Raw genomic sequence first — 25,159 nt, 5'->3', positions numbered from 1 at the left:
CATAAAAAATACCATACATGATTATCTCCAAAGGCCTTGATATCACAGTAGCTGCTGTTCGGATCTGTGCCGGATCTGACCTTCCTCTCCCACCTTATCAGTGTACCTCAGGTGGTATAGTGGCTCAAGTCATCCACCTGTTCTCCCCATTTTCCCCAGTTCTTTTACGTCTGCCATGATCAAACCTCTGCTAAAAAGGAGCAGCCTGGATGCACCTATAATTAGCAATTACAGGCTTGACTTGAGTGCGGCCTTTGATACCATGGATCACAACATTCTACTTACAAGGCTTGAAAATTGGGTTGGCCTAGCTGGCCCTGTTCTAAATTAGTTTGCCTCATACTTAAAAGGCAGAACATTCTCCGTCTCTCTTGGGGATGTCAGAGAAAGTTGACAATGTGTGGGGTCTCCTATTAGTCTGCTGTTATTCAATCTCTATATGCTCCCTCTTGGTTCCATCATCCAGAAACAAACATATGCAGACGATACAGAATTTTACATCTCCTTATCCTCTGATAATCGAAGTCCTGTTAAAACACTGATTAATTGTATTAATGATATTAACCACTGCATGTCCGAACCTTTTTGCCCCTCAACAAAGTTAAGACAGATGTTTTGGTTCTAGGAGCAAAGGCACAGAGACAGGAAATCCTGTCTTATTTGGATTCCCTGTCTCTTTAGGACAGCAAGCAGACCTCAACTTCATCATATCAGCAACATCACTGCAACAGCGTTTTGTCACTTGAAGAATAAATTCTAAAGTTAGAAGCAGAGGTGTGACCAAGTCAACTTTGCTCGAGTCTCAAGTCAGTCTAAAGTCTTGAGGCACAAGTCTCAAGTCAAGTCCCAAGTCTAAATGTAGATCATCAAGTCAAGTCCAAGTTAAGTCCGTGGGTCCTATTTAAACGATCCATGGCGCATGGTCTCAAGCGCCTGGCGAAAGTGCATTTAGGGCGTGTCCAAATCCAAATTAAACAACGCACAATGTGGGCGCAAAGGGGTTGTACTAAGTCCCTTAATTAATCATAGGTGTGTTTTGGGCGTAACATGAACTCAACCAATCAGAGTGTCATCTCCCATTCCCTTTAAGAGCCAGGTGCGCTTGCACCTTGACGCATTGCTATTTAAATGGCGGATTCGGCAAGTTGGAGAAACGAACGGTTTTCTGCTGAGGAAACGGATCTGCTCGTATGCGATGGCGATGTGTGTGTGCGTCGGGTAGGCCTATGTTGTGCGTCGGGTGAAGGTAAGATGCCTTTGCAGTTTATTTTCATGACTTTTTGTTGGGCTGTGCTTTTTACATATTTACTGTGTTGTTTTTCTTGGTTGTAGGTTGCGTATTTAGCAATTGGCAATGTGTGATGATGGTTAACGGGACATGTACGTTGCACATTTGGCATTGCGTAATGGTGAACGCATATGGCAATTTGGCAACAAAATACATGTCAGGAACGAAGTAAAGTGCAAATTTTCATAGTAGATTATCCTATTTTTCTATTTTGCATGGTAACGTTGTGAGTGTGTGTGTTTGAGAGAGAGAGAGAGAGAGAGAGAGAGAAAGAGAGAGAGAGAGAGAAAGAGAGAGAGAGAGAGAGAGAGAGAGACGCATCTTATATCTGAATAATGCGCCTTTTAAATAGCAGGAAAATACTGCGCCAGACTTTAGACCAGGTTTTTGTTGGTCAATGGCGCAATCGCTTTCCGCTGCCTCAAGATAGCAATGCGCCAACAATGCGCCTGACCACACCTCATTTTAAGACCAACACGCCCATGGGCGCAAAGATGGGCGCAAATACATTTGCTATTTAAACAACGTGGGTGCTGGACGTGAAAATGGTACATGCACTCATTTCTAGTAGGTCAGATTACTGCAATGCCCTTTTCACTTGACTTCCCAAAAGACTGTGGGGCAGCAGCAGCTCATTCCAAAAGCTGCAGCCAGAGCTCTGACTGGGACACGAAAAATAGAACACAATACACCAGTTCTCAGATCATTGCATTGGCTCCCAGTAAGCTTCAGAATTGACTTCAAGATTCTGCTGCTTGTTTCCAAAGCATTAAATGGTCTCGCTCCACAACACCTCTCAGACCTGCTCACTGGTTATGAGCCAAACATGCGTCTCAGGTCATCTGGCACTGGCCTCCTAGCAGTTTGGCCCGACGCATTTTTTTTCAAACATGTTTGACTTTGCCTGGCCAAGTCTGCTCGGGCTCATCTAGCGTGAAGTGGTACAAGACTCACCAAGACTGAAATCTGAGTGACACTGGCAACAGCCAATGGGAGTTTAGATACATTTCTGAACTGTGAAGTTAGGTCTCCAGCAACTTCAGTTGTTTTGGAGAAGGCTTCTATGCTGTTCCGCTGTGGAGCTCAGGGCCTGTTGTATGGACTAACAAACTTCACCCGAGTTTCAGCTGGCATGGGGGTGAGTAGATAATGACTGAATTTTCATTTTTGGGTGAAATATTCCTTTAAGAACAAAAGTAAGTCTTTGATCATATATGTATATAAAAAGAGGAACATTTGAATTCCTATAATAGGGTCTGTTTAATTATTTTATTTGGAAGATACTTTTTTTTTTTTTTTAGTTTACCAGCACTTGCCAAGTGAGACAAAACGTAAATTTTGTTGTGCCAGGAATCATGGGCGGAAATTACGGGGGGGACAGGGGGGTCCGGACCCCCCCTTCCTGGGAAAAACAGAGAGTTGTCCCCTCAATATATCATTGTAAACATAACTATATAATTTTAAATAATATAATAATATGCATTGAAAGCACTTGTGCTAATTATAGACACAAAACAATGCGTTTTTAAGTTTCTAAAGATTGCGCCCCCCCCCCCCCCCTCTCATATGCCTCACAGTGGTTTGGTCCACTGCCTACCTGCCTCCCCGAACCCCCACACACATTAGCCCTTGGTACGAGCGTCTGTGGAGCAATTTCTGGAAGTGTGTCAGTGGTGGCAGACCTCCAGTAAGTAGCTGCTTCGCAAAGGTTAACTTAAAGGTTAACTTAAATCATGTATGTCTATGGAGGCAGGAGGTCTGGTGTCCCCTTCAGGAATTGCTCTTGAGAAATGTTTCTGTTTATTGTCCCCCCCAACAGTGAAATGAAATATTCGCCCTTGCCAGGAATAGCACAGAAAAGAGATTATACTGCCAGCACTGAAAAATATTGATAATTAGCAAAGCCAGAACTACATATGGAAGCAAAGTCAAAACACTAAACATCTCTGTTCAGTTACGTGGGGTGCAGGGTTTATAACACCATTACTAGTCAGTCACTGTCACATGTCCAGTTTTATCCCTTATATCCCTTATATTACCAAATCATCATCCTTCCCTCCCTGCAATATTCAAACAGAACAATCAAATAATTTATGATGAATTAGACTTTAACTCCCTCCCCACCTTTCCTTCTGCTCTCTCTCCTCTCCTGTTCCTCACTCCTTCTATTATTTCCCCTTGCTCCGTCTCACCCCTCCACCCTAGAATCTACCCTACAATCAATAAGATAATATCATAATGAATGGTTAAATAAGCGATGGGCCTTTTTCCCCCATTTCTCTTTCCTCCTGCACTCCTTCCATCTTTTTTCTACAATAAACAAAATAACACATTGCAATTCATAGATAATAGATAATAATAATAGATAATAGATAGATAATCATATCTCCTTACCTGTCCAGCCAGGTTGAAGTAGGAGTGGTTGGTGAGGTTGATGGGGGTGGTTTTGGTAGACCGAGCCTGGTATTCAGCAGTCAGCGTTTCCCCCTGCACAGCATACAAGAGCTCATTTTACATTTTATAGTCCTTTTGTTCACAAGTTTGTGAACAGATTCAACAACAGATCCCGCTTTTAAGACAATAAAGCAGTAATTGGTCCATCGTAATTTTGCATTTCTACTCTTGGTTTACACTAAAATTCTTATTTAAAAATAAAAGTAGATCCGGTCTCCCAAACAGGAATGATCTCTTCTAAATGGTATCCCTCTGCTATGTTCTCTTCTATCAATAAAAACACTATTTGGCGAAATTATGGGTAACCCTTTATTTTCCAGTCTGCTAATTACCTGGTATTTACTAGGAAACTAGATGGTAACAAAATATAGTTATTAGGAAAGTACCAAAAGAACTGGCTAGTGAGTACTAAGTTATTACTTAGTAAGTACATGGAAACCTACCAGGAAACTAGATGGTAATGAAATCTAGGTATTAGTAAAGTACCCATAAGAAAAGGATAGTAAGTACTAAGTTATTACCTAGTAAGTACATGGAAACCTACTAGGAAACTAGATGGTAAAAATATGGTTATTAAGTAAGTACCCAAATAAATTGGTTAGTAAGTACTTAGTTATTATCCAGTAGGTACATATTACTTACTAGGAAACACCACAGTATGTACATGGAAATACCATAAGTTTCATTGTTCTTTCAACACATTGGTGAGTTCCAGTTGCTTACCTTTATATACCATTTACTGCCAATCCGAAAGTATCCTGCTGTTGCTTGATGATGTGTCATAGGTGCTTATGCAATGTTTTCAATGAACTATCAAAGTACCATGTTCTTTCCCGGTACTAAATTATTACTTTTTGTGTACTAAAAATATACTAGGACTGTAAAATAAAGCCATTCATATGTCCCTATAAATACCAAGTACTTTCTTAACAAGTATACATAGACTACCTTAAAATGGTTGGATTTAATAAACTCAAAGTACCATGTTCTTTCCCGGTACTAAATTATTACATTTTGTGTACTAAACATATACTAGGACTGTAAAATAAAGCCATTCATATGTCCCTATAAATACCAAGTACTTTCTTACCAAGTATACATAGACTACCTTAAAATGGTTGGATTTAATAAACTCAAAGTACCATGTTCTTTCCCGGTACTAAATTATTACATTTTGTGTACTAAACATATACTAGGACTGTAAAATAAAGCCATTCATATGTCCCTATAAATACCAAGTACTTTCTTACCAAGTATACATAGACTACTACATGTGAGTTCGACATATTCACGTGATTGGCTTTATTCACGTGAACTGAAATTTTTACATGCGAAAATAAAGTCTGTCACAAAGTCACATGTGAGTTCGACAGATTCACAGGTGATTGGCTTTATTCACATGTAAACTGAAATTTTTACATGTGAAAATAAAGTATGTTACAAAGTCACATGGAATTCGACATTTTCACATGTGATTGTCTCTATTCACATGTGAAAAAAGGTTTTCACAGGTGAAAATGAAGTCTGTGTCAAAGTCACGTGAATTTGACATGAGATGTGAAAATCACAAATCACATCATAAAAAAATGTTTTGGCAATGACCATGTAAATTTTGCCAGTAAACTAAGCAAATTATATTCAGCAAATGGTAATTAGGGTTACTGTGTTACAAGCAAGGAGGTTCTTATAGGTTACAAGGGAAAACAAAAATTCAAGTTCAAGTTCAAAATGCAATCCGACCGTGGATTCTCCAAGGTAAGTTAGCTTGATTTAACGTTACCTTAAATGTACCTTAGCTAACTAACGTTAACTTACATCATTGAAAATGGTAGGGTGCAGCGCTTCCCGAGCCCCTTCGTTAACGCCACAAGTTAGTAGCTACATTTTTATTCAGTAAAACGTCTGATTCAGACTGTTTTGTTTTGTAGCCGATGACGAATTGCATCTAATTTTTCCCCGTAACGTTATTCCTTTGCAGGTTCAAATGTCGGATGAAAAGTAGTTTATCTCTGTGATAATATAAGCTAACGTTAGTTAGAGATGAGCTCAAAACAGAACCACCAAGATGTGATCTGTAAGAGAAAGTTGGCATTTACATTGAACAATCAAGCAGACTGCCACAAAATGAGTTTTAAGTGTGTGTGTGTGTGTGCGTGTGTGTCACCTGTAGCGCCACCACTTGGATATCAATTTCTAGCTTTGGCCTAGCTAGACCAAAGCTACAGGACCAGCCACTGGTGTCAACATTTAAACAAAGGTGGCTAGTTTAGGAACAGGTAACTCTCTCTCTTCTCTCTCTCTCCCTCACCCCCACGTTTATGCAGAATTCACATATTCACAAATCACACTTATACACTCTTATTTACTTCTTTATTAGTCTAGTTGCTTCAGCAAGAACACTATTATTATCCGTCTTACTCACAATTCATGCTAGCCTTCCCAGCCAAACAGCTTTCAATATTCAAAATCTTGCTATTCTGAATGGCTCCTTCAACTTCTGAGCAGTCTCTCTACTCCACTCTAGCTGTTTAAAAGACTTGCACTGGCTTTCACTCTTTCTACTGCTACTACTACAGACATGTCTAACACATCTGTCTATCTAACCAACTTTACGGTGGCCATTTTAGGACATCCTCAACTGCCTTTTTCATTCGTAGATGCAGTTTGTCAGATTTAGATGGACTTGTGTCAGGGTTTGCTGTATTTTGTCAAACATAGATGGTGCTCGTAAGATTTAGACCTGTTTATTAATGATTTTTGATCTACTCCTCTGGTTGACGTTTATTTTATTGGCTAACTCTGCCTATGTCAAGCCTGAACGCCCCGGCGTTAAAAACAAGTACATCCTTCCACTCGCTGTCGGAGTTTGTCATGATGAATGCTGCTGATACATTTTCTGGGACCCATGTGGGTTACATTACATTTGGTAACACAAAAGCAAAACACCACCTGTGCAGCCAGTTACTCTTTTGACATATTAAAGTAATGCAGGTCTGTCTGTTTTTATGTGCTGCCCTTAGTTCACAACCATTTACACTACAGCGATAACAGGAGACATTTTTTTTTTACATTAGTAAATGACATTGTTCACACTGTAACAATAACTACAACAATGGTGCACAGTGATAATGGTAGTTGTAACTGGGATAACATTGTAAGTTTTTTGTGAAGTCTGAACAATAGAAATTCCCCTTGACTATTGATTTTGTTTTAGAGAGTATTAGAGAGAGGCACGTGAACCAAAAAGTAGAGGGCACAAATTTACATCATTCAACTACACACTGGTGCTGTGTGAATTCTCTGCCAACTACAAATAGCTTTCATGTCCTTTTATAGTTAGAGTTATCACAACAGTGTGAATGAGCCTGTATTTTATCAGGTCTTTTTTGTAGTAAACTGTAATGCTGTAATATTATTTCTTGTCTTCCCTAGGATACTGAAGGGTTGGAGGCACACATGACAGACCTGGCATTGGGGACTCTTGAGGTGGTGAAGGATGATGCAGCCCTACCAAGATCCCTTCCCACTGTGGTCGATGTAACTGTTATCCTGGAAGAGGAGGTTGTAATGTACAACTTAGGAGACATCACAAATGCCTTTACTGTTCTGTTTGGTTTGCTTTACGCATTGAACATGGCGTACTGCAAGGGCCTAAAGTGCACCTTTGAATTTAGGAAGGTCTTTCTGGGTGTTGCCGATAAGTGCACTCCAAGAGTACAGTCTCTACGAAGCAAGATGTTCCTGATGTAGTGTAGCAAGAGATTTTGGGCTGCTCCCAAAATACTTGTTTTTCAAGTAATGCTGTTCAATTGTTAAATTTACAAGAGAATATAGACTATAGGAGTCAGGATGTCATGTTCATGTCCAAGTGTAGTTCATTACGTTACAAATATTTATTCATTTATTTATTTATTTTAAACAAATGCAATGTTTTTTGTTCATCGAATAAGATTAGGATTTTCATATTCTGGCGATACGTTGAGGCATCTAAACATCATGTTCCATTTGCCAGGCATGTAAACACCTTATCCTGTTTACTGGTATTTTTTTTAAAGATGCAAATGCATCACATATCATCCTTGTGTCTCTACCCTGTTTATGGGAGAAGCTCATTGGCTAAATCAAACAGCGGGAAAGATTAGACCATTATATTACTATTAGATTAGACCATTTCCTCATAGGGGGATTGTAAGTTATTGGTGATATGTTGGGTATTCAATAAATGGCATAATGATTTGGAAGGTGTTAGCCTGTATATGTGTTGTTTGTTGCTTATACTGCTTATACTTATATATGTGTATATATACAGTAGAACATTCACAAGTGAGAACTTCCAGCTCCAGATTTTATATTTTGAAGATGTCACAGGTTCAGTTCTTAGTTCTCTGATTTCTGGCTTTGGTAGATAGGTGCAGGGGTCGCGTTAACCGAATATTTTCCGTCATTGACGGAATTTTTTTAACAATGACGGAAAAATCTGAAGGCCGTCCGTCATTTTGACAGATTACACTGAGGGCGATCTACCCTAACGTTAAGTAATTCACACGCAACACTGTCAATAACCACATGTAGACCACCTGTAGTAGACCCCCCTGTCCAGTTGGTGGTGAGTGTGCATATTAATTAGCTATTGTTTACTCATCTTGTCTTTGATCTCACTCTCCTTGGAGCATGTCTGTGACCACTACGGGTCACAGAGGGGTGCAGCAGCCGCGCCCCTGATGTAGAAGGAGCGCATACTGCGGGATTTCCTCCCGGTGAAGCGAGTGCTTGCAGGAAATCCCACGTTCAGAGAGTCTTGCCGACATCTGATCACTTCCCTGGGAGAAATGTTCCCTGAGTTCAAAACTCTGGCTGAAGTGGCGCTGGTAATTCCAGTCTCCAGTGTGGCAGCAGAGCGTGGGTTCAGCCTTCAGAACAAAATTAAAACGGCCATGACAAGCCGTCTGTCCGAGGCAAAGACGCAAAACCTAATGACAATTGCCTCTGCAGCAATCTCCCTTGATGCGTTTGATTACGCTCAAGCGAGCACCCAGTTTAAGTCCGTGCGGACCAGGAGGAAGGTTTGAGTTCAGGCTAGGCTACAGCAGGTCAATTGAGTTCAATTTAATTTCTTGTAAATGGTTTGTTCATATTTTAATTGTAATTGTCTAATTCTGTAAAATTGCATCGTTCATATTTGCCTGTTCAGGACGGTCGGTGTCTCCGTTTGTTCATCTTTTCTCTCTTACTAGTGCAGTGCCCGTTCGTGCCGCTGCTGCACAGAGCGCTGTTCGCTTGTTTATTCAAAGTTTATTAATATTGAACCTGTCTCGTGTCCAAATTGCACCAAATCCGACACTGCACGTCCTTGGGTCCCCAGCAATACATCCGCCAAGTGTGAAGTCGATCGGACGAACGGTTCTCGAGATATGCGAAGGACAGACAGACAGACAGAGATTCCTTGCTTTATAGTAGCCTATGATAAATGCATAATCTAAGTTTGTTCTTCTGTATATTAAATGTTATTGTGATCGATTGTTTTTGAAAATTAAATGCTATTAAATAGGCTATGTCTCATTATCATTAAAAAAATGAAAATGAAAATGACGGGTAATAATAGAATGGAAACATGCAAAAATCTGCCCCATTCCTAAGGATGCTAAAATAGCTTTTACTGCACCCAACAGTCGCCCAATTAGCTTACTCTCCTCCTTAAGCAAAATTTTGGAAAGAGTAGTAAGTGATCACATTTGGAAATATATGGAAACTAATAACCTTCTAACCCATGCTCAACATGCATATCGTAAAAATCATTCTACTGAAACCGCTCTGTTACATATGACGGATGAGTGGCTAAGTGCCCTGGATCAAGGTAAACTTGTGTCGTTACTTCTTCTTGATTTCACTGCAGCGTTCGATTTGATAGATCACACAATTCTACTTAAAAAATTAATTCATTATGGCTTCAGTAAGAATGCTATTAATTGGATGAAATCTTATTTAAACGGTAGAAAGCAATCTATTTATGTTAATGGCTCCTTTTCTTCTCCACGTATGATTACCTGTGGCATCCCACAAGGGAGTTGCCTCGGACCATTGTTATTTATTATATACACAAATGATCTTCCCTTAGTGTTAGCCAACTCAAATGCACATATGTTTGCGGATGATACAACCATCACTGCAGTGGCAGATTCACAAACTCAGTTGCATGAATATTTATCAAATGATTTTAAATGTGTCATCAAATGGGTGGAAAACAATAAATTGGCATTAAATGTAAATAAAACGAAAAATATGATTATATGTACTACAAGAAAGAGGAAGAAATTAAAGCCATGGTATTTAACATATGGCAGTGTTCAAATTAAAGAGGTTACAGGAGTCAAATTATTGGGAGTTAAAATACAAAACAATCTCTCATGGACGGCTCATATTACAGATCTTTCTAAAAGAGTGATGAAAATGGCAGGAATGGTTGGACGAATTGCAAAGTTTTTATCTAAAGACATTCTAAAGGTAATATCTCATAGTCTAATCTATAGTCATATTAATTATTGCTGTGCAGTGTGGGGCAATGCAGCTCAGAGAGACATGAGGAGACTGCAGATCACACTTAACAAGGCAGCAAGAATGGTCTTAAGGTGTGGGTTTGAAAAAGGAGTGAGTGAACTACATATTACAATGGGATGGCCCACAGTAGTAGAGCATGTGAGACAACATTCTATAGTACTAATTTCAAAAATTCAAAAGTTTAAAAAGCCAGTTAGTATTAAGGACAAACTGCTATTAGTACGTGATAAACATCAAGTTAACATAAGAATAAGAGATAAAAATCATTATGTACTACCAAAAATAAAAACTGAAATGGGAAGACGGACTTTTATTTTCAGAACTGTTAAATTATGGAATTCATTACAATAACTCACTCAAGAACAGTACGGCGGTTGGATTGTTGATTGCAAGATTTCAAGATTTAAATGTAGTTATCATCATACTATTGTATTGCACTGTCAGTAGGTTTGTAGAGTGAACACATGTAGATTAATATGTGTATATATGTAGGTCCATACGGGATAAGTGTCAATGTATGTAGGTTATATGTGTCATGCATGTATGTATATGATATATGTGTGTCAATAATTATGTGTTGTATAATATGAATTATTGTATGCTTAAATGTTTTTAATGTGGACTCTTGGAAGATTAGCCAATAGGCTAAAAGAGATCCAAATAAAATCAATCAATCAATAATAGATTATGGCGGAATTTTTACGACCCTGTCCGTCATTTTGACGGACAACGAGAAAGTCTAATGCAACCACTGGATAGGTGGTCATGTTCACATGTTAAAAGCACATGTGATTCATCATGTGGTTGTCCACATGTAAACCACACGTGAATGTTCCCACATGTGATCTTGAACCACTTGTGGTTTTTGGACACATATGTTTTACATGTTGGTTTTTCATATCTTCATATGTGGAAAACCACATGTGAATATCCCCACATGTGATCTTAAAAGCACACATGGTTTACATATGGACAGCCACATGAAGAATCACTTGTGCTTTTAAGATCACATGTGTTTTTCCACATATGAAGAATTTAATCGCATGTGAAAAACCAACATGTAAAACACGTGTCCAAAAACCACATGTGGTTCAAGATGTGGACAAGCACATGTTGAATCACATGTGCTTTTAAGATTACATGTTGGAATATTCACATGTGGTTTGAATCACGTGGAAAACCAAAACACGTGTCCAAAAATGTATACTTGTATACTTGGTAAGAAAGTACTTGGTATTTATAGGGACATATGAATTACTTTATTTTACAGTCCTAGTATATTTTTAGTACACAAAAAGTAATAATTTAGTACCGGGAAAGAACATGGTACTTTGATAGTTCATTGAAAACATTGCATAAGCACCTATGACACATCATCAAGCAACAGCAGGATACTTTCGGATTGGCAGTAAATGGTATATAAAGGTAAGCAACTGGAACTCACCAATGTGTTGAAAGAACAATGAAACTTATGGTATTTCCATGTAAATACTGTGGTGTTTCCTAGTAAGTAATATGTACCTACTGGATAATAACTAAGTACTTACTAACCAATTTATTTGGGTACTTACTTAATTAACTTAACCATATTTTTACCATCTAGTTTCCTAGTAGGTTTCCATGTACTTACTAGGTAATACTTAGTACTTACTATCTGTTCCTTATGGGTACTTTACTAATACCTAGATTTCATTACCATCTAGTTTCCTAGTAGGTTTCCATGTACTTACTAGGTAATAACTTAGTACTTACTATCCTTTTCTTATGGGTACTTTACTAATACCTAGATTTCATTACCATCTAGTTTCCTGGTAGGTTTCCATGTACTTAATAAGTAATAACTTAGTACTCACTAGCCAGTTATTTTTGGTACTTTCCTAATAACTATATTTTGTTACCATCTAGTTTCCTAGTAAATACCAGGTAATTAGCGGACTGTAAAATAAAGGGTTACCAAATTATGTTCTAAAATGTTGGACCCACAGTCAATTGAAAATCACAGTAGCGGGATCTGATGTTGAATATGTTCAGGAATGTGTTAAATATCAGTTTTCATTCAAATGAATGGGAAGTAAAAATCCAAACACTATCCGTCCAGCAGCATCTGATCTTGGTAATTAGTTTATATTCTGGTTTTCATGGCGGTCAAGTGCCAAATAACCCCCATGTTACAACTAAGTGGAATATTGCTTTAAAATGGACTAAATGCAGCATTTTGCACTCAATGCATGTACTATATAAGCTATACTTCTTCTTCAGACTGAATGCTGTTTTCTGCACTTCAGCCTTGACCTTTCATAATTATAATGCTACGTATTTTTATACCATCATGTCGTCCTGGTGTCGTCAGTCTGTCTGTCTGTGTGTGTGTTGACACATTCTTGTGAACACAATAACTGCCGTAACAATACACGATAGAAACTTCATAGTAGGTGATCTGATTAGATTTTGGAGCACCTTGCTGTATACATTTTTATATGAATGAGGATTAGGATTTAGGATTTTAGGATTTTAGGATTTTCTTGAAATTACTATAAATTTAAATGTTGACATATTTGCTTATTAATGCATTATTTATTCAATGAATAACCCAATTAGCATAACTGGTTATGTTTAATATTTCATGGTGATTATCGACCCACTAATTGAGACGCCATATGTTCACCCTATTTGTCCAAATTCTAGTGTCGGTATGGTCACTGGTGGGACAAAACAAAACTAAAGAGTCAGTTACTGAAAAGGAAATATAATCCCGCACACTGTCTACACTTGCATGGTGCTTTATTACAACGTTTCGGAGACCTTTCCTCATTGGTCTGTAACTCTTTACTCTTTTGTGGTTGTTTCATCTTTGCCTGATGAAGGTCCTATGACCGAAAGATTGTAATAAAGCACCATGCAAGTGTAGTCCAGGATAGCCCTGGTCTCCATCTGGACTAGTGTGGCTGACAGAGTACGGGATTATGTTTCTTTTTCAGTAACTGCCTCGTTGGTTTTTCCCATGGCGCAGCCGAGGGCATCACGAGGCAAATTCAGGTCAGGCAGTCAGTCAGTCACTCAGTCAGTCAGGTAACGCTTAGTGAGATGATGCACTTCGTCAGATGGCCTCTAGCATTTTTGACTGTCAGATGCAGTGTTTCCCATGCAGAGGCACAAAATCAAAAGTTGGTCAGTGTAAAGAAATGGATCTAAATCGATCTCTAATGCGCCTGATGTGTGCATCACATCAAGTCTGTAATTTGGAGATGTACAGACAACAGACCAGCAGCATTGAATTCAATCCACAGAGTCTCCCAGTGTGAAAACAAAAGTGAAACTTAACATTCCACAGTCAGTAACGGGGACTTGTAGACAGTAACTTGTCTTCGCTGCCCTATAAACTTTAACGGTAGGTGACTTTAACGTTACCTTGTGGTATTTAAGTAACGTTAGTGGAATTAGGTAATTTAACCGTGTCGCAGTGCATAGAACTGAACACGCCGTGGGTCTGTACAGGATCTGTGCTTGTTGTCCTACGCACCTGTCACTAAAAGACTTTTAGATGTGCTAAAGTTCCTTCTTTCTTTATTCAAAACTAAAGAGTGAAATCCAAAAGTGTCTCTTAAACAGCAGCAAGCGAGTGCTCTATCCAGAGAAAGCTGGACTCACCAAACATGGCTGAACTTCTTCACCACCAAGGTGTCATGACCAAAAGCAAATCTATGTAATGGACTATGATCAGGGGATGATCAGCTATAGAGCTCTGGATTGATAAATCAGGTGTGATTACCTGTAGAGTGTAGGAGACAGAGACCTGCAGCTCTCCAGGATAGCCCTGGTCTCCATCTGGACTAGTATGGCTGAAACGTACACCACCTTCCACAGCCTTAGCAACCCAGATGGCCTGCGGAGACAAACAAAAGTGTGTGTGTGTGTGTGTTTTACTGCCAGGCACATATTGCCATCAACACTCTTTCAGGGCATCGTGTCATCTTGACAACAAAAGGAAAGGTTATGCTGGTATACAGCAACACGTTATGGGTTGGGCACATCCTCTTCTAAATAGTCCAGACCAAGACCAGAGAGAGAATAATCACTGGTTATGTTTCCATGCGGAGTAACCTGGCTGCTGGTCATACTGGTTAAGGTTAAACTGTTCCCAACCTTTGATACCCTGTGATTAAGCCTCCCTGTTGCTGAGCCTCCATGTTTTTTGTTGACATCAAAATGTAATGCTGTGCGAGCCTGAGTTTGACAGAACGTGAAAACCAAAAGTGAAAGCAGTGAGATGTTTCCACGCCGCAGTAACCTGTTTAATATGGTAGTAAGCCAGTCGTCTTAACCACGTTTCTCATAAAATCAAATGTGAAAGCAGTAAGACGTTTCCATCTTAGGAGTAAGATATTGCCTTCCTCCATCCGCAAGTTCACAGCTGGAATCTGCCCCCGTCAACAGGGAGGGAAGGTGTCAACTTACGCCTTACCGACCATCTGCTGGTTGCTTTCAAAGAAAAAATAAATAAATCACCATTCATTTAGCCACAGGAGGATTTTTAATAACTGACTATAAATTAGTAACAGCTTGAACTTTTATATATCAGACATATTGTGACACTAAAGCACATCAGCTATGAATGACATGAAACAACTTTTTTTGCAAAGGCACAACACTGTCAAGTTTATTTATATAGCCCTTCATCACAAGCATGTTTCCAAGGATTTCACAGAGAACGAGCCTACCTAGATCCAACTAATTAACAATCACAAAACAACAGATACATGTGCAAGAGAACTACAGCCACTGCATGCCTACTGTGCTGAAGGCAACTATGGCAGTGACATCATCGGCGTGGGCTTTGTAGTCTGTTTTGCAAATATCTCAACGAAAAATATAGTATTGCATTTTAATGCCACCGGATTATTTGAAACACTGAGACAACGCTAAATTTCACAGGTAGTAGCAGTGGAGCCACACCTCATGTTGTGGAATTTGAAATGTGCAAACCATCTATTTCATTTTGATGGCCAGTTTTGAATGCAAACAGCAGGGGGCGACATGACGGCTTACCTGCCCTATACTGAGAAGGAATGAATCAGCAGTTTAACTGTGGCTGTGTTAATGTGTCTCACTGCTCTGCAAATCAATGAATCGTCAATGACTGTCTGCTACTGACCAGAGTGCATACGTAAGTGGTTTGAGGGTGTGTGGTTAATAGATTTGCTTCATTAGATAACCCAGAGACAGGCAGCAAGAAAAGACGAGAGAGAGAAAGGCCTCGATACAAACTGCAGCATTGTGACAGAAACTGTTCAGTGAGCATTCAATAGGTAGGATGTATTTTCCAGGACAAAATCAAAACCAGCCTCACCAGCAGCATGGAAAAAGATTGATGCTTGCTAAAGTTTGCTAAGAGATATTGGAGGACTTTTATCTCTATGACTGTCTCTCTCCCTCTTTCTTTATTTTCCAGCATCTGCTTAAACATTACCACGTTTGATGTTGCCTGAGTCACCCCAGGCAGTGCAATCAAAAAAAATAACCCGAGTGTGTTTTACCTTGTCTGTGCCAACATCAAAAGTAATGACAGTCTGTATAAAAGCGGCGACAGCTTGATGAGAATGGGCTCACAAAGTAACAGCCTCAGTATGCAGTAACCACTGGACTTTAACATCTGTCACACACACAAACATACACGTACACACACACACACACACACACACACACACACACACAGTCCTCCCACTCTACTAGTTGTAGTGTCTTTATGGAGTTGTTAACACATAATGCGCTGAGAGCTGCTCCATCTGAAGAGCCATTAAGGGAGGGAGGGAATCTGTGGTGTGTGTGTGTGTGTGTGTGTGTGTGTGTGTTTGTAGTAGTTGATGGAGCAGCTAATTTAATTATCTGTAATTAGCCAGTGCTGAGCACATTTCAGCCCTCAGGCCTGATGGGCAGACTGTTGGTTTTAAAACAAAACCAATACAAACGAAGCCTTCGCAAAAATACAACAAAAACATTTTATTCATTTATGTACTGATGTATTCTGTTTTTACTGTTTCCTTGTCAGCTTGTGTAGCCGGAACCTCTGATGAGTATTTAACTATGGTTGAGCTTGATGCAGAATTACAATAATTGGCATGTTTGGAGCAGTTTATTTGAACTCTGGAGCGTTTCATCTTTTAGTTTGGTTCATTTGGCCAGGTGAGAACAATGCCTTTTGAACTCGGGTGGCACCAAATAACTGCACTGAGACGCCTTTGTCCTCTTCCAAAAGAACTGCAGTGCGGTTCGTTAGGAGTGTGAACATAATCCAAACCAACAGCAAGAAATGACCCCAAAACAAAAGGTTTTATGGGTGTAAGGAGACGGGTGTTGATATGTGATAGCCAGCGGTTCCTCATGCTTGGAAAGCCTAGGACAACAAAATGAAGCGAGGGCAAATTTCAAATTTCTACACATTTTTTTTTTCTACACAGAGTTTTTTTAAATGGTATTTCTGCTTTATTGGACAGTACAGTGGAGAGAAACAGGGAAGGGAGGAGAGCGGGGGATACACCTTAGACCACCAAGCCATCACGACGTCCCCCCTTCATGTGTTTTTAACTGGTATGTATACCAAATTACAGCAAAAGAGCCCCATCACGCTGAGATAAAGTTAACCCCCACAGCGCCGCCGCCACCCAAACCTGGCGGGATGACGGCTTACCAAAACGCTGTCCAATAAACAAGTTACTTATGAGTCCATGTGACTTTTGTTTAAAAGCCCCGGTTTGCTTGTAATTGGGCAGCGTGGCACCTAAACGAAACAAATACAAAAATGCAACACAGTCAATTTTCCACTCTGGCTCGGACCAGCCAGCAATCACACCCTTACTGGCAATTTATTTCTACCTCAAATTACTGTAGGCTTTCCACAAACTGAATGAAGTGAATGAATGTCCTACCTTATTGAAGCCTCTCAGTCCTCCATGCAGTGCGTTAGGTCCATTGTTAATATCCAGTTGGTACTCTGTTTCCTCCACTACAAACCTTCCCCCTGCGATCCTGTTGGCCACGCGCCCCACCAGTGCCCCAAAGTACCGCCGGTCTGACACATAACCTGACAACACAAGACAACACACCACAGATTAAAGTACAATTTGGATCACCATTTTGACCTTTCGACATATGGAACGGGCATATCTTGCCAACTGTATGGCATTGGCAGAGGTATGCTCTCTACTGAGTGCCATCTAGTATTTAGACAGCGTATTAGGGCTTGGCGATATTGACAAAATCAAATATCACAATATTTTAGACCGAATACCTCAATATTGATAATGTGAGGATATTTTGGGGGTGATTATTCCTGCTTTCATAAGATTTACACACACAAAAATATTGAAAATTAGTGATGATCATTAATAATCAGTAATGTGTAATCAGTAATAAGTAATGTGGATATGATGAGCACGTAAAGGCAATCATTGAGCAGGTAAAGGCAGATTTGAACACATCACCCCAATCTTAGCCTCCCTTCATTGGCTACCCATTAGTTTTAGAATTGATTTTAAGATTTTATTGATTACTTTAAAAGCACAGCTCGGTCTAGCTCCCTCTTACATCACAGACCTTTTAACCCCTTACGATCCAGAGCGCAGCCTGAGATCCTCTGGCAAGGCCCTTCTGACAGTTCCTCGGTCAAGGCTAAAGACTCTTGGTGATCATGCATTTGCTAGTAGGGCCCCTTCCCTTTGGAACAGCCTGCCAGAGGATATCAGGTGGGCAAACTCAGTGGCCTCCGTCAAATCCCTTCTCAAAACTCACTTTTTTAGACTTGCTTTTAATATAGTGGAGTGTGTACCATTAATGTGAAGAGAATGAAGCATGGAAGTGTCCATTAGGGCCTGGACCTACCCTGGTTAATAAGGTACAAAAAAAAAAGGGCACATCGGCACTCACAGCAAAAAGGGCGGGGGAAGTTTTCAGGCTATTTTCGTGGCCTCATTCAAATGAATGGGAAACAAAAGTCTGAACGCTACAAACTTGTCCAGCTGCATCTGATCTTGGTGAGTAGTTTATATTACGGTTTTCATGGCAGTCAAGTGCTAAATAACCCCCATGGTGAAACTAAGTGGAATATTGCTTTAAGTAGCATTAACTCTCTTTTCCCTTCCTGATATGTTGGAAGCCAAATAACCTGCACGTGATCTTCCACTCCTACCTTCCAGGTGATCGTAGCCCTGGACCACGTCCTCCAGCTGCCCATCCTTCCCCTTGATGCAGACCGACCTGATGATAGCGCCCAGGGTCAGGACCTCCACCCGGACCTGGGAGGACTGGAGGACCCACTGGTCCACGCTGCCCAGTCCTGGAACCTCCCCCCACTGCTGCTGGCTCACTTCAGTCATCCTCCAGACCACAGTGGCTGTCTACAGTAGAGCTGATAGTACAGTGCAGTACAATACCTGACAATACAGTACAATACATGTATATCTGACAGTACAGTACAGTATGTGACAGGACAGTCATCACCTATAGATAACAGGGTTTCCCATACATAGACAACAAATATCAGCACTGACCACCACAACTGTGTTCTTTTTTTTTTTTCACTATTTGATTGTAGAGCTGTGTGTAGCCATTGATTCGCTCAGCCCCTACTTGCTCCGCGCTCTCTCTCTCTCTCTCTCTTTCTCTCTCTCTCAACGTCTGTGCACGTCCCATTGCACACAAGGGCGTTAATGTGGAACCTCCTTGGGGCGTGAAGAAGATGGCCGGCTGAATTCCCGAAAAGAAGAACTAACAGTTAACGTTATTCGGAATACAGCTGCATTTCCGAGATTAGCACGCTGTATAAAGCTGCTAGTCAGTATCCACTGACTGGACAGATAACGTTAATATTACAAACGTTAATGTTACAAAGGTCTTGTAAAGCACTTTGTAACTTGTGTTAAAAAAAGTGTATTATTATTATTATTATTAACTTTTTAACTCTGACTGAATGTTTGCTCCCTCAATCCAAGATTAATACTGAAAAATATTTTCAAAGAAGGAAAAGGACTCGTCCTGAGGAGGAGCAGGGACAGTCTGGACCAGAGGAGCTGCTGAGCAGTAAAACAGAGCAGATAACAATGTCAAGGGCTGTAATTTAACTATGTAAAGATACAGGTGAAACTGACAGCACAGAGAGATGTAGCAGGGCAGAGGGGCAGAAAAGCAGATTTCTCTGTAAAAGAGGCCTCATTTCTATTCTTCTGTACCTTGTAGACAAAAGCAAGCAACAAACAGAACAGTGTAGCACTGTTTATATTTTTAAGTTATGTTATCTTTTTTCTTCTTTTGTCACGCCTTTGTGTTTTGTATTGTACAGCACCTTGCTTGACACTTGTTTTGAAGTGTGCTTTATTAAGTGAACTTGAACTTGAACTAGAAAATTCCTCAACCCTCCTTTTCGCAACCCCATAGAAAATATAGGAACAATTTGACCCAAAACCATCCGGGACCAAACTTTGTAATCAATGGGTACAGTATATGTAACAGTAGAGTAACTGTTATATCTGATTGTATAGTATTATGTGAGTTATCCACAGCCTGCTACCGACATTTTTACACTACAATAAAGCGCCAGTTACAGATAGAATAATAACAGATGAGCAGCAAAACAACTCTGGCGACGAAACGAACTTGGTCTCACCTCAAAAGTCACTTGTGCAGTTTGCGGAGCAGTCCAACAAGTCACAGGACTTTGGATTTCGACATGTTTACATCTGACGTCCGAGGATGATGACGCGTTCTCATACGTCATCAGAGCGGGACGTAATATTTTGGTCGTTTTTTTTAAACCTCCCGTAACCTCCTTGCGTAGCACTAATGAAGCAATTACGGTTGTTCATGAAGTGAACAGTCTCGCCATCTGTTTAAATATAATATCTGCTAAATGGAAAATTACCTAATTAACCGCTGTTTGATTACAACTGACACTGCTTATCATTCCCCAGCGCCCAGCTGGCGTTAGCGTGCGTGTCTTAGTGTGCACGAGCGTTCCCGCGAGTTTGTATGGGAATTAATGCGCTACACACGATGTAATCTCATGGTCCAGTGCTCATCTCTATACCTTATTACTGAGAGAGAGAGAGAGAGAGAGAGAGAGAGAGAGAGAGAGAGAGAGAGGGAGGGAGGGAGGGAGGGCATAGAAGTGAAGAAAGGGAAAGGAGGAGAGAGAGTGAGAGAGAGGAAATGAAAGTGAGAACGTATAACGTTCTCACTTTCATTTCCTAAAAATACGTTGCAGCTACGTTCCAGCAACGACTCTGTGTTAGTAGGGAGAGCAGTTAGAGCAGCATCAGTCCTCATTAACCAGACTTGACATTTTGACTTAAATTTCCGTACCCTTGCCAACACTTACATTACTGCAGGACAGCTACTTTACCTGCAATTAAAAATACATAAGTCTTACATACATCTGTGTTATTGGGGTCACTCTGGGAAATATATGTCATTTAAAAAGGGAAGGAAATGAAGAAAAAAAATCCTGACCAGGATGAGCACAGAGCACAAGATGGTTGACCTGTGATTGGCAAGGTCCCTCCTAAAGGTCTGGGGGCTGCCTCAGACCCCTGACCCCTTCCCCCCTTATCTTGCCTTGCCCTGCTTATGTCGGGGCTCGGAGCTGGGGAGGCCCTCCACATCTCCCTCCCTCACCCCAACCCATCACCAACTAAGCAACCTTATTGTACGATCATAATATCAAACAGGGACTTTCAGGCCTATATACAGTACAGTGAGCCATAAAAGCCATTACGCACCGCTTGGCATACATATAGTGAGCCATTATAGTCAGGAACCTAGGCCTATATAATGTGAACCATAATAGCCCATTGATTGATCACACGAGTAGGTCTAATTTACGATCTGATGTGCATTCTTCTTACTGCCAAATTACGGTATGATTTGATGACAATATGAGCCCTATTTACTCACTATGAATCATGTTGTAGAAAAAGCATGTTAACACATACATCTATAAATGTTATATGCAACTCTATGGGCTACTGTGGCATGCTGAAATAAAGCCAGTGTTTGGCTCCCCAGCAAGCTTAAGTGGCTTATTGTTTTTATCAATCTGCTGTAACACACTATTATATATAGGCTATATATAAAATAAGTAAATGTTCAAAAGATCTTTCATTTTTTACTCAATAAAATTCAAATGTTATTTTTGTTGTTTTTGTCTATCTGCTGTAACACACTATTACATATAGGTTATATATAAAGGAAGTAAATGTTCAAGAGATCTTTCATTTTTTAGTCAATAAAATGTAATTGTTATTTTTCTGCCTAGCAATATACAGTATTTCTTGAACAGAAATGAAACAATGACACTATGAGACACTATTGGTATGAGTGGGGATTTGGGTTAGCGCAGTAATATTTAAATGAACTATTATGAGATCACAGGTGTGTGTATATATATTAGAATATTACAGTGTAGAAGTGGCAGGAAAGTTGAGACGGACACCCTCTCTCGTTGACTACACCAACTCGTGTGTCATTTATTTTAACCACAGAGCAAGACAATTTACTTAGTGCTCAAAAACACAACATACATTGAGCAGACGTCAGACTCAGAAAACCAGACTTTCTTAAAGAGACCGTGTCTCCTTAACCCTGAGAAGCACACAATATAACTGTGTATGTTAAACATACCCAAACCACAGATTATGGTGAATAATGTCTATAGAGTCCACCACAACATCATCAATATTTAAATGAACTCTTATGAGCTCACAGATATGTGTGTAATTGATATTTTACAATGGCAATGGCTTTGAATCAGAACTGAGGAGCACGATAATCTGTTTACAGCATAGATTTCAGGTAAAACAAGAGATAAAACAAGCTACATATAAACCAGAGGAGTGAAAAGCTGAAACATATGCACTTTGGCAGCGGTCTCCTTTAGGTCCACTGGGACATGGACCACCATTAACTGTATTAATCCCAAAACCTCATAGAGAAAACAAGTTACCATTCTACCATGTTATATCTGAACATAGAGGTATGTCCTATTTTGCCTGTTTCTTAAATTGATTATTTGATTGACGGTCACCTGGAGTTCCCTTAGTGCCATTGGGCAGGACATGTCCACTCCAACAGTGACACCTGCTGGACTGGAAAACTGCTTGGTTTAAAGCCATTAAAGCAGTTTTTCAACAGACTTGATGGTAGTTGGCTATTGTATGGCAACTTGAAGAAATGTGGCAAATTCATACCTAAAGTAATTATAACATTAGCGCAAGTTTTTATCTTTGGAACAAGAGTGAAAATAGTGTCTGAGTTTGAGAACAGAACATCTAAAAAGTTAGATATTTATTACTAACGCCAGGAGTATCTCCAGTCTTCATTTGGCTGTACTTTTGTGTCAGGATGGCAAAATTGGCAAAGCAATTTATAGCCAAAATGTACCATCTGGTGGTAAAGTTCACTCTGTTTAAATAAAGGAATTAACTCTCCCATATTGAAAAAATGTACAAGAATCTAACAAAATGTGTATATGTTCTGACTTTCATATGTCAAGCTATGTTTCTTTTATGCAAGTGGCCCCTTTCATACCAAGTAACTTGTAAGCCACCCATATACTGTCAGTGAGACAAAAATCTACTATAAAACTTGAGTCTTGAGTCTTATAAGTTACATAGGGCTTATACGTTTTATAGTATAAAAGCGGCCACTTCCATACTATTAAACTTATGGTATCATGTAATTGCAAAACATATACAAATCATAGAGGGCAGACTTTACATGAATTCTTATAAAACCTTTTTGTATGGGCTACCAAAGGATGGCCTAGTCAGAAGGTTGTGGGTGCAATTCCCAGTCCTTTCTGTGTGGAGTTTGCGGGTTCTCGCTGTGTTCTCCTGGATTTCCTCCTATCCGTATCTATCAGTCTATGTTAGCCCTGTGATGGACTGTCCAGTGTATCTCCCCTCCACCCAATGCATGCTGGGATTGGCTCCATTCCCCCACTACCCTGGAAAGGAATAAGTGGGTAGAGAAAATGAATGCCCTCTACCGAAGTAAAATGTCTGTCCTTAAAGTGATCCAGTAGAGCTTGATTGAATGCATTTATTGTTGATGTTGCTGACCCAATGTGTCTGTGTGTGTGTGTGTGCATGTATAGTTGTGTGTGGTCTTTGACTAAAATGTCTTGGAGCTGTACTTTTGTGATTGCTTTTTAATTGATGAGAAAAACACATGAAGTAGAGGCCTTTTCTGGGAAGACATCACATCATTTTATTCTGTTTAATCTAGAACACAGCTCTGGAATGTCCAAAAATACCTTCCATCAATAATAAACAAATAGACAGATTTGTTCACAAATGTTAAGCAATATCTAACTTGTATACATAGGTCGATACAGAGATCACATTAAACCATAACAGGGATATAGTTCCTTTATATCAAATGCTGCAAGGGACAGATTATTCACTCTAAGTTGCATAACATCTCTCTTTTCAACACACACACACACACACACTGACCCTTGTCCCTATGGTTAGCCAACTAAAATGCACATTGAATTGCTTTGTATAGAGCACCTATTGTACACCTGTTAGTATTATTATATACATACAAATGTTTGATGATAGCCAGTTTACTATTTTGTGCATGTGGCCTCTTCACATTGTGCTTCTATAGGATACCACTCTGTCAGATGGAGGACTTGCATTGTTAGGTTTACTATTACATTTGCCATGTACCATAAAATAGGAAGCCTCCCTCAGAGAGGAGCGCTAGCCGAGGATATCGTTCTTAGTTTCCCCACTCTGCCATTCTGAATGACGATGATGAACAAGAGACTGGATGATCTGGTTTAAACTGGTTTAATGCTGGTTGATGAGCCAATCATGTGGTTAAGATTCTGGCGGTGGCACGAGTCTTTGGTCAACTTGACCAGGTTTCAGCTTCTCAAAAATATTTCAGTCTTAAAATAATCCTTTCCCCATTGATTTGTAATAGGGATAACAGATTTTAGAGGAAAGATACTTCTGAGAAAGCAGGCCCACAACAGTGCACCTCAAAAATGATTATATTAACAAGCTTAGGTTTTTATTTGTATTTAAACTCATCAAGATTCATTCAAAATATTTCAAGTCAAATTATCTTGCTGTACAAAACCGTGATGTTGCCGAGTTCACAATATTTTGCACGTTTGCACTGAAGTTTGCTAGCTTGTTAGCATTTAGTGACTTTCAGATAATTCAATTATAATAGTCATGCAGTTGTTTGACAGAAGGTTACGGGAGATTAACACCACCACATACATTTCACATAAATTATTAGAACACAGAAAAAGTAACCACAGAAAATGTCACAAAAAAAAAATTTGCCCAGAGAAATTGAATAGGGTTTCGCACTTGTACCGCACCTTGTAGGCGTGGCCCATTTGAAATGTCATGCATTCTAATCTATATCAGCATTGAGAGGGTAACAATAGCACAAGTGACTCTACTGAACAAGAAATCTTGCACACTGTCTCACTTGCAGTCAGGTTCCAACGTTTCAGACCTCAGACCTTCATCAGGTAGAAGTGAGTAAAGACAGCAATACAGCACTATATAAAAGTGTAACCTCTGTGGGATTCTTTTTCCTACGCACCGGTCATAAGAATCTTCAAGTGTGCAAGAGCCTTTCATTTCAACTGTTAAGCAAGTTCAAATTTCAATGTATACCGAAATCACAAAAATTGGCTTAGATCCCTGAGGGATCCCAGTTGTTTAAAATTATCTACCTGCGCAGTAAGATAATTTGACTTAAAATATGTTGCTGAATGAGCTGGATAAATCTGAATAGAAGATGAAATCCTTTGCCCAGCCTATCAGGTTCTTGCAGTGTGCTGGT

The 25,159-nt window shown here is 39.7% G+C and overlaps 1 protein-coding gene across 2 annotated transcripts in view; it reads right to left on the bottom strand.

Annotated features, from left to right (window-relative positions):
* galm (galactose mutarotase) overlaps window positions 1–20,033 on the bottom strand; it is a 43,415-nt gene extending 23,382 nt beyond the window's left edge. The window contains exons 1-5 of one of the 2 annotated variants that reach the window (XM_078288863.1): window positions 19,953–20,033; window positions 18,480–18,698; window positions 17,221–17,375; window positions 14,067–14,180; window positions 3,683–3,775 (exon numbers count right to left, since the gene is read on the bottom strand). In XM_078288863.1, the coding sequence (XP_078144989.1) occupies window positions 3,683–3,775; window positions 14,067–14,180; window positions 17,221–17,375; window positions 18,480–18,666 (549 nt within the window). In that variant the 5' untranslated portion in view covers window positions 18,667–18,698; window positions 19,953–20,033. Of the gene's footprint in view, window positions 1–3,682; window positions 3,776–14,066; window positions 14,181–17,220; window positions 17,376–18,479; window positions 18,724–19,952 lie in introns of both variants that reach the window. The other variant, XM_078288862.1, reaches the window with a different exon arrangement.
* Between the last annotated feature and the right edge of the window lie 5,126 nt (window positions 20,034–25,159).

This window comes from Centroberyx gerrardi, chromosome 15 (assembly GCF_048128805.1).
Source record: "Centroberyx gerrardi isolate f3 chromosome 15, fCenGer3.hap1.cur.20231027, whole genome shotgun sequence".
Classification (NCBI taxonomy): domain Eukaryota; kingdom Metazoa; phylum Chordata; class Actinopteri; order Beryciformes; family Berycidae; genus Centroberyx; species Centroberyx gerrardi.
Note: the sequence above shows the minus strand (reverse complement) of the source record. Positions and strands in the feature narration are given on the sequence as shown.